Source organism: Lampetra fluviatilis, chromosome 15, assembly GCF_964198595.1.
Source record: "Lampetra fluviatilis chromosome 15, kcLamFluv1.1, whole genome shotgun sequence".
NCBI classification, from domain to species: Eukaryota; Metazoa; Chordata; class Hyperoartia; order Petromyzontiformes; family Petromyzontidae; genus Lampetra; species Lampetra fluviatilis.
The window spans coordinates 11,425,370-11,441,561 of record NC_136289.1 but is presented as its reverse complement, the minus strand read 5'-3'; the positions used below and the strand labels follow the sequence as shown (position 1 = coordinate 11,441,561).

At 46.8% G+C, this 16,192-nt stretch overlaps 1 protein-coding gene across 1 annotated transcript in view; it reads right to left on the bottom strand.

Moving 5' to 3' along the window:
* Window positions 1-16,192, bottom strand: part of FAT4 (FAT atypical cadherin 4) — a 131,475-nt gene that overhangs the window by 24,915 nt on the left and 90,368 nt on the right. Inside the window, exons 12-13 of the mRNA XM_078863227.1 lie at window positions 1,588-1,768; window positions 537-787 (exon numbers count right to left, since the gene is read on the bottom strand). Coding sequence (XP_078719353.1) covers window positions 537-787; window positions 1,588-1,768 — 432 coding nt within the window. The remainder of the gene's footprint in view (window positions 1-536; window positions 788-1,587; window positions 1,769-16,192) is intronic.

Sequence of the window (16,192 nt, the reverse complement as noted above, 5' to 3'; positions counted from 1 at the left end):
CCGATTAGCACGGTTGGCTACGTACGGTGCGAAAGAAGTTCAACATACATGCGTGCAGCAAATTTTGTCTCCCCACAGTGCTGATATTTATACAGAGCTGGAATTTACTCATTTATACTAATTCAAAGTTCAGTTTACCTCGAGCAGACTGAGAACCAGTTCAAATATTTCTAGATTTGAAGCTTTCGTGACTGCAAGGATTCATACTCTTAGATATTTCGGTAAAGTGACGTAGGTAAAAAATGAAATTAAAATTAATAAAAATAAAATAAAAATCATTTTATTTTTATTAATTTAAAAAATGAAATTAAAATTATAAAAATAAAATAAAATCTTTTTTTTTATATTAATTTTAATTTCATTTTTTACCTACGTGACTTTACCGAAAGAACTAAGAGTACAGTTCAAATATCACTTGCGTAGCTTCAATAGATCATAGGGAGAACGAGCACCCATTAACGCTTGCACCGTGGAATTCTACACGGGGCGGCACACACACGCGTGCGTGCCTGCGCGCACCGCAAAGTGACCCTCACCGGCCGGAGCGGACGAGGGCGCGTAGGCCACGTAGGGGGCGTTGAGAAACCGCGGCGTGTGGTCATTGACGTCGGTGATGGCGACGACGAGCGTGGCGGAGCTGGAGAGACCCGGGGCGGGGCCCCCGTCCAGCGCCGTCACCTCCAGCACGTAGCTCTCGCGGCCCTCTCGATCCAGGCTGGCCGTCGTGATGATCTGCCCCGTGGATGGGTTCACGGAGAAGTGCCCGTCGCCGCCCCTCAGTCGGTAGCTGCTCTCCACGCACGCACCAAAAAAACGAACGAACGCTTCAGCACCGATTGCTAATTCTCGGTTATTGGGCGGTGACTTTATACTATCGGTTCTGTTCCATGATCATCATCATGATGATCAGCAGCAGCGGCAGCAGTAGACGTCACCTGTCCACTGCATGTATGTATGTTGAGCTTCTTTCGCACCATGAGTAGCCAACCATGCTAACCAGAGGTGCGGGGGAATGTAGGCCTCCTATATGGATGTAGGTCTCCCCTAGCCGTCGCCATCTCTCGTGGTTTGGCGATGCAACAATCCAGCTGTCTTGTGCACAATGGATGATCGCGTAATTCCACCGCGGTGGATATCCGCTCAGGCGTGTTCAATCCTTTGGCTGCCACTCTATCGTTAGTGCCGACCACATCCATTCTAGTGGCGTATCCTGTACAAGCCCGCTTGCTTTTCTTAGCAGTTAATAAGATAATTATGTTATGTCCTCAAAATTACATTCGAGAGGCGGCAAGTGGAACACATGGATCATAATGCAAACAAAGGTTCTTTTGAAATATATACCTTAATGGAGTACAGCAAAACAGTACATTTTCAAGCAATACACACTTTAGTAACGTGGAATCGTGCCACTTAGGATGTGGTGGAGCAGGGAAATTTATCTAGTCCTTTGGAGAGAAGCTTTGCGTATCACACAGATTGAGTCCTGTGTGGGACATTCCCACCCATGGGTAAATAGGCAAACGACAGCGAAGGAGCGCGCCTAGGGTCCCCGACGAAGGTCACGGCAGCGGTGCTGCCGGAAGGCACCTGATGATGGCGTTAGGTCCGGCGTCGGCGTCCGTGGCGTTGACGAGCGCGACGTCGGAGCCGATGGGCGCGTCCTCCGGTACAGCGGCTCGGAGCTCGGCGGCGCCGAACCGCGGCAGGTTGTCGTTCTCATCCTCCACCAGCACGGTCACCGTGCCGGTGCCCGTGAGTCGGGGCTCGCCTGCGCACCGCAACAATCGCACCCTCAGTAAAATGCTCCGCCACGCCGTGTGCCGATCAATGCCTTTGTAGTAGAAAAAAGCGGTACGACGTCGGATTGATTACAGACCTTGGCTTGCTACTCAAACACATAATTGAAATCATTCAGTTGCAATATACATGGCAGTTATCGTCCCACGACAACCCCCCCCCCCCACCCACAGCAAAAACTTGACGGGATCCATTCTAGATTAGAAGTGTTCGTGGCTGCAAGGATCCATACTCGGTAAAGTCACATAGGTAAAAACTAAATAAAATAAAAATAAAACAACTAAATTAAATCACGACGTTTCGGAAGCAACACAAGCATCCGTCATCAGGTGTGACTGCTCCAGCGAAATTACTGTAGCGTATGAACAGCCTGACGGGATCCTCCTACGAAGGAGTCATGAGACTCAGCGTGGCTTTGCCGGCTCAAGAAGCAACCTATTAATAGAAGCAAGGAGTAAAAACACACATTGGCACACTCCGTAATGCAGAAAAATTTGCATTCACGTGGCATTGAAATGTAATTACATCTCTAGACGCCGGATGAAATGAAAAATGGGGTTATGGACTGGAAGCCGGGGGCCTCTCTGGCTTGTGCGCCCCAACTCAGTTGCACCGCCTGCACACTCGATGTCTCTACCACCGGGTGAAGTGGACAATGGTGAGGTTGTCCGTGAAAGTATCGTCCATTATTAGGAAATTCTAATTCGATAACTTGTTGTGCTCGTGTGATAAAACTATAGGCACGCACTTGGTAGTCTGAAAATATGTTAGTACGAGTCGTCGTTAACTCACCGCACTACAAATCCGGAAATTTTAGTTTGAAACCTTATCATGGCTAAACATCAATGATTAGTGATATTCAGGGGTGGCCCGTCACTATCGGCGAACTAGGCAGTTGCCTAGGGTGCCAAGTTTAAGTGGGGCACCAACAATTCGAGAATAAAAAAATAGAAATATTTTTTTTTTTAATAAAATAGCAAAGATATCATTATTTCAATTCCCGTGCACGTGCAGAGGGAATATGAATTATAATTTATTTCTCAACATTTCTGAGAATTTATTGGTTGGACAGACGACCAGGATGGTCCAACCGAATAATTAATGCCGCTGTTTAAAAAAATACGCTTTAAAAAACGTGAAACGGAAAATAGCGGCAATGTGTTCTGCCCTTGGGGTTTGTGGGTGGGGGGGCCGATTGCACGATTCACCTAAGGGACGCCAGCCCCTGCCAGCTAGTCTAGAGCCGCCCCTAGTGATATCTGAACCAGTTCTGCCCACCACTTTCACCAACCTGCACTGACCAGCGTGGTGAATTATAACGAGACAACCCCGATGAATGCCATGGCATGGCGCGACCGTCATTCAGCGGCGGGATGACAGACGGCTGAAATTCCCTCATGTAAAATCTCACATTTGTGGTACACGTCGTATCGATATTTAAGAGAGTCCCAAGTGCCTGCCAACGTCTCGGCTGCGATAGTTTACAATGCCTCTGCTCTGCACTATTGACGCTCACTCAAGTGTTTTGTATTTTTGACTTAACCACTGAACCTGTTACATAAGCCCCAACATTCAACCATGCAGTTCAAACGGCTGTCTAATTCCAATTCTTTAATGATAGACAATGGTCCTCATGAACACCCTGTAAATATTCTGCAGAATAATGATTGATTTCTCACAGAACACCTTTAAATGCATCCGTTTATTGATGTGTATTCCCCCATAAGTGAGAACTTAAGCTGAATCAGAGCACGGCATATACACGCACAATGTATACAACTGAGGCTCGCGAACATAAATGGCGAGATAATCTGGAGTTCATCTCTTTCCATTGCCCACCCCATGAGTTTGGCAAAGATCCTGATATTATTTGAGCGCTATCCCATTTTGGCAATTACGCAAGATCTGAACAATGCACCGTTGGAATGGCACCGTCCATGCGGAGCACTTTCACTGGCAGGTCTCGTTTCTCCGCATGCATTTTAAATCAGGCGTAAGGTTGTCAGGAATGCAAGATCTACACCCGTCGACTCCATGGCCCGTGGGACTATTACCACCTCCAGCCGTGTTGCACTCCAGAGATTGCGTTTTCACATTCTTTAACCATACAGGTAAAGGTGCAGCCTTGTAATGTCTTGCTCAAGCCACTGCTGGAGGAAGGGCTTCCACTAGAGGGGGAAGACTCGAGGGTATTTGGCCTACTCTTCCATACTGGCCAAACATCTTGGAAGAGGTGGGAGCACCGCGTACTTTACCCCACCGCATGTGACCATCGACTGACCGTGGTTTGGTGTCCGTGTGCATTGCCGAACGGGCACTGAGGCAGACGGAGTTAAGAAACTCGCACCGTCGTTTCATCTGCCACGCCGGGAGATCGAACCCGGCGCGGCCTGTGAACTGCAAGTCCAGTGCGCCAACGCGTTGCACCGTGGCAGCCATCCCTTGCGATCATCAAGATCAGCTGAGAATCCCCTATCCCTTCCAAGGGAGTAACACCAGGTGTGGTCAAAAATAGTCAACGGCGTGATGGACAGTTCTCCATGCATTTCAGATTATATGGATTGCCCACACCTGACATGGCTCATTCGGTCTCTTGGGCGTTCGATATGAGTCAACCCTTTGATTTGCCCTGCATCACGTGTTTATACGGGTGGGGGTAGGGGGAGGGGAAAGTTGTCTATATCATGGGGATTTGGTGCTGGGAAAAAAAGTATTTGAGGAATGCTGAAGCCGCCAGAAAACTTGGGCGAAGTATCGAGCTCAGCCTTGCTTTATGTTTTGTTTATTGGTATACATTCCAATGATTTCGATGTCGTGAGTTTTATGACCACGCTGTTCGTTCAACAGAGGGCGCTCTTAATTTTAATTGTGAACAGGTTGAGTTAAACATTCATTGACAACTGCCATCGCTGAGTCCAATACAGTATACGAAAATGCTTATTTTCAAATCAGCAAAGTGTATTTGTTCACTGCAGCAATTTTACGTTATTTTAAAACTCAAAGGCATGCCATGTTGGTCATGTTATTTTTTGTTGTTGTCATACATCACCACATTGGTCAACGCAGGTTGGGATTCCAGTTCACATCACAACTGTACCACCGCTGCATCATTCTGTTCTTTACCGTTGCAAAAATGTCACGTTGCACATTGATACATGCCGCTAAGTAGCTCATAGACACGGTACGGGGCAAAAGCGCCAGGTGGTAGCTGCCCTTTAATGTGCCCATGCTCCGTACCGCCCCAAGAATCTGCGGAGAAAGTAAATCCAGATCCTAAAATTACGGGAATGTGAATAATTATACCGTTTATTGCATTTCTCTTTTGGTTTCGTGATTTATTGGGACTCGCTAATCAAGTAGAGATATTTCATTTCGTTTTTCCATGAGCCACCAAGCATCGGTTTCCTGTCGCTGAAGCGCACATCGGGAAGAACACTCGCTGCTTTCAGTGCCAGTCAAGGGAGCTTGAAGAGAGACCGCTATTCCATGGCTAACGTTATTACAATTCGTGTCCAAGACATCGCCGTTGCCTGGTGTTTGTGTTGTTGATATACCGAATAAATGTTTTATTACGGTGACCACGGGATCAATTTATGTGTTAGCCTTTTGCCAACATTTTACACATTCTTTGGGCAAGACTGTGGGGCCCTGTCAAAATTAAAAAAAAACCCAAAAAATTTAAAGTTTAAATAAATAATTGCAACAAAATATTGGGTCAACCCAAGGCAAAGCTCTGGCCAGGCTCAGTTTTACAAAAAAAATGTATACGGTATTTTGCATGCACGTGTGAAAGTTTTTTTTTTAAGTTTTGAAAAAAATGGAAAGATAAACCGCTTCATCAATTGTTGCCAACAACGTATTACTATTTATTTTATTTCTTAATTCTTCTTGGAGTTAAGGTACAAATTTCTTTTACAAATTTCGCCAAAAAAAAAGTTTTCATTATTTAAGAGAGCACAATAACATGCGGCCAAGGTCAATTCCGATATTGTGCTTTTGGTGGAGAGCTCTAACCACAGCGGTCTTCCTAGGGGGTAAAACAATGCAGAGGGCCCACACAGCTGCAGCAGTACGAGTTGAAAAGCCATTAACGAACAGTTTGAATCGTACCTCCACCCACTCACTCCAGTGTCCAATTGCCCCCCCCTCCCTCCTATGCCCCTGGCTCCTGCCACCCATGCCTTCATTACTGACGGAACTGGCTCTTGGGATCATATAAATGCATTCCAGTAACTGACGTTGGTATTCAACCGAATAAAATCAATGTGGGACCACACCCAGACGTCGATTTTTTTTTGTGTGTGGCAGGAATAAATTGCGCTCGTGCATGCAATTAAGAATGAGGAATTAAAGCGCGCATCCGTCAAGTTTAATTCAAACTGAAAATCACAACTAACATCGCAAGCACAAAAACTGGGAAAATAAGGCACACACACACACACAAGCTCAATTCACAAACAATTAAATATACCACAATACTGGTAGAGCTTCCTGAGATTCGGTTACTTATACGCACGATACTTATTCGACACTGATTCCAGTCATCCTCAATTCACCATTGGATGAAATCCTCCTCACCTCATGTCGGTCACGGTGCAGTTTTAATCACAATTCACCACGCTGGTCAGGGCCCGGTTTGTGAAGGGTGGAGGAAGGACAGGACTGGTTCGTTTGTCACTCGCCATTGATGTTCGCCGTAGCTGGGAATCGAGCGTGGGTCACCAAGTTCAAAGTACAGCGAGCTAAAAAGCAATGTAACAAGGAGCCTCAGATTGAGGAGAAAAATAATATCAGCCGTAGCTTTTGTCAGCACACAAGAACGATGGCTGCCTTGCGAAGGTGATTCGCTGAATCGTCTTGATTTAGATTCGCAGCCACTAGACCCTGCAGGGGTCACACGAATGGCTTGCACACAAACATACACAAAATATAAAATCTTACACGTGCAATTTGACAGATTTACCGTGAGTTTAATAACTAGCATTGACGAATGGTTAGACACACCGTTACACTTCTACAACTGCAAAGTTAGAAGATGATATCCTTTACGGATATAAATGGTATTATATAAGAAAAAGTAGTTAATTGCTGAATTAAAATGACTCGACAAAACTAGGTGGTTGCATAACCCGGAGGCCAAATCACTGCTAAAATCCGAGATTCAATTCCAAACAGCCACTGTTGATTAAACTTTTCTCTCAAACGCAGTGAATTCATTGTCTCAGCGTTGTCAACAACGACCGCACACCAAAAAAAAATATCTCCTTGTTTTTAACCATAATTTGGAATAATGTCAACAGTCAAAATTATAAATAGTGGTTTGTCTGGTCAGACGATAAGCAGTCTCATAACACACTTTCTGGGAAATTGTGACCCTTAGTGTGTAAAAGATAAGAAGCTCAATTGACGGATTTTCTAGAAAAAAAAACATCAAAATCACTTCTGCGAGGATTCTCTGCCAAACAGGGTGCACCGCTCTGCGAGATTTCCTAAATAATTATTTCATAGCACAACCGTAATAAAGCGGCGTGACGAGAGTCCCGGACATTTCTTTGCAAAAAATATTTCAATCTGTGATAGATTTTCAAATGCTAAAAGATTGCAATAAAAATGGAATTATTCCAAGGCTAAATAATAATAATACCAGTGTGACAAGTGGCAACGTATTTCTACAGGTGCCTCTTTACAAATGTACACATGCCGCATTGTAACTGGCTGCGTGTCATAACTAGCTGGGCAGCACGCGTGGGTGTGATTTGTGTATTTATTCAGGTGAGTGTTGGGTGTTTCGTGCGGGCATGGTGCGCACATGCTGGCTTGAGTGTGTGCCCGTGTGTATAGAAAGCCATGGAAATATTGGGGGGGTGGTAAAGAACTAGAAAGGCTGAGAAAACTGCAAGGCTACTTAAAATGCATTAGACCTTGTCAGTGGACTCCACCTGTTGTGGGTGGTCATCTTAATCACCGTTACAAAAGCCCAAACATCTCCTTCACATGCTGCAGGCACCTGCGGAAAGGCACGGCGGACAAAATGCCGAATGTTCCTCGATGCGTTTGTGCATCCTTTGCCGTCTGCTTCGCTCTACATTTATTTCTTCGCTTGATTCCAACTGACGCGATCGGCCTCGCGTCACCGAGATGAGGAATCGATTGTACGAGTCTCGCGGGGCAATGCTCCTCCGTTGGTGTATCAAGGGGAAAGGCTGCAGGGGAGATTTCTTCGCAGAACTTCTTGCCAAAAAAAATCTTAGCGTGGCATTGTTACCCGCTGCACAGCAGGGGGCGCACGTTCACACACTCTGCTATGAGATTGTCATTCACAGGGCTGGATATTAGCCAATTTAAGTGTAAAAAACGCAATTTTGTCTGCCAGTTCTTTTTGGTGCAGTTATTGGTGACTCCCTTCACTTGAGAAATCGGTTTTAATCATGGGTGGCTGCCCGGATTCGAAACCCAGGAACTGAGCGGTGCTTGCTCAGCGGTCTGACCTCTAAACCACCAGCCACACGCACAAGTGTGTACCTTAATCATGCTGTTCCAAGTCATTGTTAGTACAAGCATTTAGTGAGCTTCTGACAACTACACAAGTGTGATTGTGTTATTTCAGTTGGTGCCGTTTAGGCTTCAAATTTCAGTTTAAGTGTATTTTAACTACCATTAAAATGTACTTTAAATTCCATGTCATATCTTGATAGGCATTTGGGTTTTTTTTCTGTTCAATACTCGTCAAAGAAACTCAGATTGGGTTTCCTAAGCGCGCGTTTTATCTTTAACGCTGCGATCAAAATGTTTTTTTGCGCGTCAAGTTAAAGTCCTTAAAATTGTATCTGGCCATCTACTCACCCTCCAGACACACCGCGATGTGGAAGCGTGACGAACGAATGCTGAAATTACACAAAACTTGCCCGGGGAGCGCCGCAGCATACGCTTCCCATCTGCACTCAAATTGCTCGTTGCATTGTATACCTCCGCACAAACGGCGTGGAACCCCTCATTAGTGAGGCTGCCGACGACACAAGGGCCCCATTGTTGCAATGGAGGAGGGGGTGGGTGGGTGGATGGGGGGCAAGTCAGGCTCACTCCTGCCTCCCGCTGAAAAACACCAAACTCCCCCCCCGCAACTCCATCCTGTCTCCCACACGCTTGCGTATTCCTCTCCGGGCCGAAAACGTGGATGGCCACCGCGCGAGATGCACATACTTTCGGCAAAGCTGTCCCAATTGCGTTTGGATCATTATTGTAGCGTCAACGAGTACAAATACACAGGCATGCAAGCAAAAAAAGACTAAGATCCCAACCTCCCCCAACACCGTATAGCTTTTAGCAGACTGTAGGAGCAAGTGCCATTAGCGAGCACCCATGAAGGCCGGCACGGCATTCGAGAGGGTGGGTGGCCAGCACCACGCCCGGCCGCCTTTGTCTACCTTGCACCAGGTACTCGTTTGAGGCCGAGTCGACCATTGGTGTTGGCCGTGAGCGGGAATCGAACTCGGGTGGCCGGGTTCGAAGCGCAGCGGGATAACCGCTGCACCACCGCTCCCCACACACATACAAGACACACGCACACAACAGTACCCTGCGACGTGCAATGGTATCCGACCACTCATCACCCATCGAGCAGGGCCTCGTTCCACCGAACACTCCGGCACTCGCCTCATGCAATTTCTCTGCCAGAATAAACACCACCTCTCAGCAGGCTTTGGTGGCTGAACATTGGTAAGTCTGATTCTTATAGATATATAAAAACACATGGGGTCGGTAGCATAGCTAAAGCACTGCACTATATATGTACGTTGAACTTCTTTCGCACCGTACGGAGCCAACCGTGCTAATCGGAGATGCGGGGGAAGGACAACAAACTAAACACAAAAAGCAGTTCTGAGCAACATGAACTCGGCGACCTGAGTTCGATGCCCGGCCAAGACTGACCTCAGTGGCAAGTGAATTCTGAACCATTCCTGCACCTTTCCCATTCACCAATCTGCACAGACCACCATCCTGAAGAGTGATCAAACAGCCCACACGACTGACACGGCACGGGGAAGCCTTCATCCAGCAGTGGATTGACAAAGGGCTGTGGATATATTATGATGGACAAAAACACATACGGGTGCCTATGACCAAAGCACCCAGAATGCACCTCAGCTCATGAAATCTAGGAATCTAGAAGAAGGGCTGAGCCCTATGCTAATGCTTGGATGGGTGACCATCATGCTTAACAGGTGCTATAGACTGTGGGACAAAATAGTGGGTAGCACAGGAGTTCTGTACTGCATCACGCATGCTCGCTGCCTTCACCAACCTGCAGTGACCACTGTGGTGATGTATGGTCGAAACACATTCCTGCGGAGGGAGCTGGTAGGAACGTTGGGTTGCTTGGTCAATGGCCAGGGTCAACGGCGGCGTGGTGTATTCCGCAAATATACCCGACTGTGAGGGCGGGCACAAGCTGGCGTGAGTAGGTTAAACGTTGAGTTTTATAAGGGCACCACGGGGTGACCAGCCCCTCCCCACCCACCCCACCCCTCCCACTCCCCACCCAGCCCCACCCTCCCCACCCAGCCCCTCCCCACCCTCCCCACCCAGCCCTTCCCCAACATCCCCACCCAGCCCCTCCCCTCCCCACCCAGCCCCTCCCTGCACGACGGACGGACACAATAATCCTCTGTGGGCTGGTGTAACCAGGAGGTTCCTACCAGTATAAACCTAACATGCAGCACAGAATGGGAATGCCCTTAACCAACTGTGGATTCTTAATTTTAGAACTTTCGTGACTGCAGGAATTATTATTTGGTTCTTTCGGTTAAGTCACGTCTAAAGATAAAATAATAAATTAAATTAAATAATAGAATACGACGTTTCGATTACCTGATGATGATTGCTTGTGTTGCAATCGAAACGTCGTATTCTATTATTTAATTTAATTTATTATTTTATCTTTAGACGTGACTTAACCGAAAGAACCAAATAACAACTGTGGATTGGCAAAGGGCTGGGACATCTACATATATATGTGTGCAGAGGGTGAGTGTGAGAGAGGATGCACATAGGATACATAATACTTTGGTAAATTTGGTAATTTGAAGGCGCTTTGTTTGACAAGAGCTTCACAGAGGGGGGCGACATTGTTGCTGTGCATTACCAAATTAAGTAATTTGCGAGTAATGTTTCTCGTTTACAAATTTGGACCATGATGCCGGCACACAATCGCCTACACTTTTGTTCCAATAACATCAATGGGATCTTGAAAGTCCGCTCTGAGGAGGACGGCAATGTGTGTTGTTGCGGCGAATAGACCCCGCGGTGATAGCCAGGGGTGGGCCAGCCTGAATCGCTGGGCCACGTCAACTGCCCCAAAGTAATCGCAATGAAGGTTGAGATATCTCTTAGCACATTAAAGGCAATGTACGCGGAGTCAGGTTTTAACGCAGGAATAAATGTGGTGCGTATAGCATCGTCGGGTGCCCCAGTAGTAAATGTGACCACATGGGGTTCGCCAAGCCGTGAGTTAAAGCGTCTCGTGTTTGCCTACGTAGAGGTCTACGAGCCATTTTTTTTTTCTGTTGCTGGGAATTTGTGGCCTCTCCTGCATAGCGGATGGAGTCCGGCACAAATATTTTAGCTTGGGCTGATGCCTGCATCACTTGGTCTGGTCTAGCCGACCCAACTTCTCGGGGGGTAAAAAACACACGCACAGACGCACGCACGCACGCGTTCAAGCAATGTCTACAAACTGCTGCATTGTTGTCTGCAGCTGCAGGGTCTGCCTTACCTGTCAGCCAAGAGCTATGCCCACAGGGTGTCCCCGTGGCTGTGGGGAGCCCCCGAATGGAGTCAACGGATAGATTAACAAATCGGCGATTCATTTGGCAATTGTAAAAACGTAAGTCGTCAACAAGAGGAACGACACACCACAGGTATAGTAAATGCAGTATGCGATAACAAAAAGCTCAGAGGTATTTGCAGTAGGTTAAAGGATACTGATTGATGTGTGTATATGTTACACACACATGTATGCTCTGTGTGCGTGCGTGCGTGCGCGTGTGTCGTGTCCGTATTGGAGAGCGGCAGCGCAGCGGTTAGCGCACTGCGCTACAAACCCGGCGACTTGGGTTCAATTCCCGCTCACGGCCACCACCAGTGACGATTATCTGAACCGGTACTGGGCCTTTCTCTAGGTTGACTCAGCCTCAAATGAGTACCTGGTGCGGTGTGTAAACATCGCCACTGGGGAGACAAAGGCGGCCGGGCGTGGTGCCGGCCACCCACCCCCTCGTGTACCGTGCCGGTCTTCATAGGTGCTCGCTAACAGCACCTGCCCCAACAGTCTGTTAAGGCTGCACGGGGGATCTTTGCATTTTTTGTCGTGTCCGTATACAAGGTGCGGTGGCTTGGGGCCCCAAGCGGCATTTCCTGCTGGAGGCCACCAAAAACCTCTACGCCGCCTGTGGTCTTCCGTCGAGCAAACGAGGGCATGAGAAACGATACACCTAATTGCGAATATAAAATGCAAAAATGCTTTAACTTCATGAAATCCTTTGCAAATTTTTTTTTTTACGAAACATGCACTGGAAACTTGTCCTACAAATGTAAGCCACACTCAATCTGAAAGCTCCGTAACCAATCACATATGGATTAATGGTTAACAGCCCGACTTTCCAGAACCTCTGTTCACGCAGCAGAGGCACCTCCGAGAGAGGCACCAGAGGCACCGCGCGCCACCTCCTGATTTATATCCTGACCTCTGCTGCACCTGGGATGAAATTTGCCCGAGTCGCTCAGGTGGATGAACACAATCGTAATTTGTCTCACGTCTCGGGCGGCCGGACTGATGTTTGCTTTGCGGCTGATTGAACAATCAAAAGTTAATCTAGCATCGTTAATCTTCGGATTTTTTTTTTTTGGGGAAATTCCAAAACAAAAATCTCAAGATTTGCTGGAGCGATTTGATTTATTTGCCCAATAATAAAGGTGCACGTGCGTTATCTCCTAAAGTAGAGTTGTCCCTCGACATCTAAGCACTCTACTCTCCTTGGAATGTCCCACAACAGCATCAACAACAACAAAAATGTACATATAAAAAAGTTAACAAGTGCGCTTCGCGATGCCAAGATTTTTGTTCAATTTAAAAAAATTATCTGCGAAACACTTCAAACGGAGAATGTGCACCATCCACGTTACACGACACAGCACAATCGCGGCTCTCTGAAGGCCAGCCAGGTCTTGATTGAAACAGTCTGTGAGCTCGCACTCTCTCCGCATAGCACCAACCGCTATTGACAAAGGAGCCGCTCTTATTTTGGGTCTCTCTTTAATTATTTTTTTATTCTTCTTTAATTTGCCTGACGGCTCATGGGCATTCTCATCAGTCCGGGGGTGTTAACAAAACAAAAAAATAGAATTCCTAAATTCTGCTGCGCCTAATCTGAGATCTCAAAGCTTCCTGCGCTTGAGTGGTGCTGTCAGTTTATCCACAGCAACGGGTGTCCCCTTTCTGTTGCTGTTGTTGTTGAAAAGACTGAATGTTTCAGGTGCCTCCCATCGTCCAATGTAGAGTACCGGCATCGGTTGCCAGCCTCAGAGCAATGTTCCCCCCCCCCCCGCGCGGGTAAGGCATTGGGTATGCAAACCGTGATTTTTGGCCGAGTTCAGTGCCGATCAAACAAAAGCATTCTTTGTATCCAATTATGAAACATTTTCATGCCTCATATAAGAAAAGAAAAACATAAGGTGGTGGGGGGGGAAGTGGGCGATTGTGGGGGGGGGGGGGTGTAGGGGGAGGGCTGAAGAGTAACGACATGAGCCTGTTAAAATTCAGACCCAAACTGTGAACGGGCTTTTCAGCACTTCCAATGGGTTTTGGGGGGGGGGGGGTAGGACGGGGGGGGGGGCAGCTAATTAATTTAAAAGCGCTTCTATTTGTTTTCCTTTGATAAGTGCTGACGAGTGATGCTCAGAAGCAGCGCCACAAACGGAAGGGGGCCGGCGTTTGGAACGGCGGGAGGGACACGGACGGTTGTGTGACAGCAAGGGGGCTGCTCTGTCCTCGTGGGGTTTCTGGGGGGGGGGGGGCAACTTGCCCCCCACCCCACTTCTCTTCTCTCTCTCAGCGGAGCGGAAACTGCGTGGCATCAGAAAATAGCGGCATCACCTTGCTCACCGAAATAAGTGGCCGGGGTTTAGGTTTCAGCCAACGGCATTCTTGGGCCCCCCTCTCTTGTTTCTTACCACCGCCCGAATGCTGAGGGGTGGTCCGTGTCAATCTCGTATTTACAAGGCGCGTTTCATTATTTCACTACAGAATCATTTGCTGCACTAATTTATGCACTTAAATTTCCACTCGGTTCCATTCAATGCGACTGTGTTTTCTAATTACCGTCATGGCACGAGAATGTACAAATTTTTAAAACGTGAACGCCGGTTGTAAATACGCAGACTTGGTGTGGATGTGAGTGCATATGTATACACACACAACGATGTACGTACAGCCCATTCAAATCTACTTTGCTTAAATAACTAAATAATACGTGCGCCTTTTCTATTATTAAATTATTTTTAAAAACATAAAAGGTTTAATGTTTTTTCGGTCAATTCATTGTTGCCAGAATAATGTCGCTGTGTCCACTACAGTATAAGTAGATATTTTTTATATATATATCATAAAATAAATGCTTTGTACAACAAAACAAAACTTTTCAAGATATCCGATAATACAAGTGTCGTGTTGTTTTTCATCGCCATCAATTTACATCTCCCGCACAATTTAACAATGTTAGGATTGTTTTGCCACTGAGATTCCTGCACGCGTCGCATTCAAATGACAAGCTAGAAGCGAATGGAAATGTGCGCAAGGTCAGACCGCGATGAAATTAAACAAATCGGTTTAAAAGAAATATAAATGGAATCGTATTGCTAACATAATACGATATGTTTTTAAAACCAAATGTGCTTATGTGAGAGATGGTATTTCCCAAGCTAAGGTGGTTATGGGAGTGTATATTTACTCAGTCGACAAAACCAGCTTTAACGGAGTTTGCAATGCTCCACAACCACACTCGGATCTGTAAAAGTAATGGCTCTGCACTTAATTCACACGAATTTTCAGACCTTTGTCAATCCATTGACACACACGTATGTTGCGAATGCCTCCCCATGCTACGTCGGCCGCGGGGTTTGGTTGACCATACATGCTTCATATGTCTCCCACCAACGCTATTAGCCATGGTTGGGAATTTAACTCAGGTCGAGACCACTGCACGATATGCTTACCGCTCAGCCACAACTCTCTGCCCGCTTCACACACCGAACGATCGCTGTGCTTATTGCAGCAAAGTGAAAGGGGAGTTTATTTTGCGGCTTCTTATTTTTTTCCACGAAAATTGAGTCACTGTTTCGTCAAGGGATCGCTAAATGCAATTCCACTGAGGCTGGCCAGAATAGAACGTGCTCAGCATCAACGTGATTGTATCTGGGCAAGGTGTCGCTCTCTCTCGCTCTGTCGTGTGCTGGTGACACATGAATCAGACAATAGTTGCACGATAGTTGCATGATATTTCGAGTGTAACTTACTCTTTCCTCAGGTCCATAAATTAGCGTTTCTCGGTATATCTGTTCACAGGATTCTCTAGCCCTATCGCATTACCCACCCCAACTGCTGATTAATGAAAACCCTTCATTATTATTCCCCTCTGTGCCTGAAAGCGAATCCCCATTCATGAGCCCTCTCGCTCTAATGCAAGTAAATTACCTGCAGCTCCATAATCGGGATACCCTTTGAGATTAAGTGTTTCCACACTTTCTCACTGTACTTGCGTTATCGCATCTGCGAAGGAATGGCCACAGAGAGGAAAGATGACGTGAAGGTTTGGCGTCGGGGTTTTGCCGACGATGCAGAAATTGCTTCCAGCTGTGGGACCTGGGTCCGGGCATGTGCTCTCTGCAAAGTGAGCCTCCTACTGAAATGTGTTGGCAATTTAAATCGATACGCGCGGTGTGCGCGCACACACGCGCGCGCGTGGTGTTCATTTAGCAACCACCAGACCACTTATTTCATTCAGCACTGTCAATGGCTAAGTATAATTTTTTTTAATTATGGTCAGACTCACACACACACATATGTATCGATATGCATGTCCTTTTTGCGCCAAAGTAAAATATCCGGCACACACAAATACACGCTCGTTTCGACCAAGTACATCCAGCTTCACTGCGAAGGGCCCCGGGCAAGATTGAAATCACCCACTGGCAAGTAGCCACCAGACACTGCAGAGTGAAACCATGGCAAAGCAAACAGCAACCAGCCTTGCAAACGGAATGGGGAAGCGTGAACAAGGGGGAGGGTCATGAAAGCGTTATACAACTCAGGTCAGGTTTGGCAGACTCGATCACATAATGA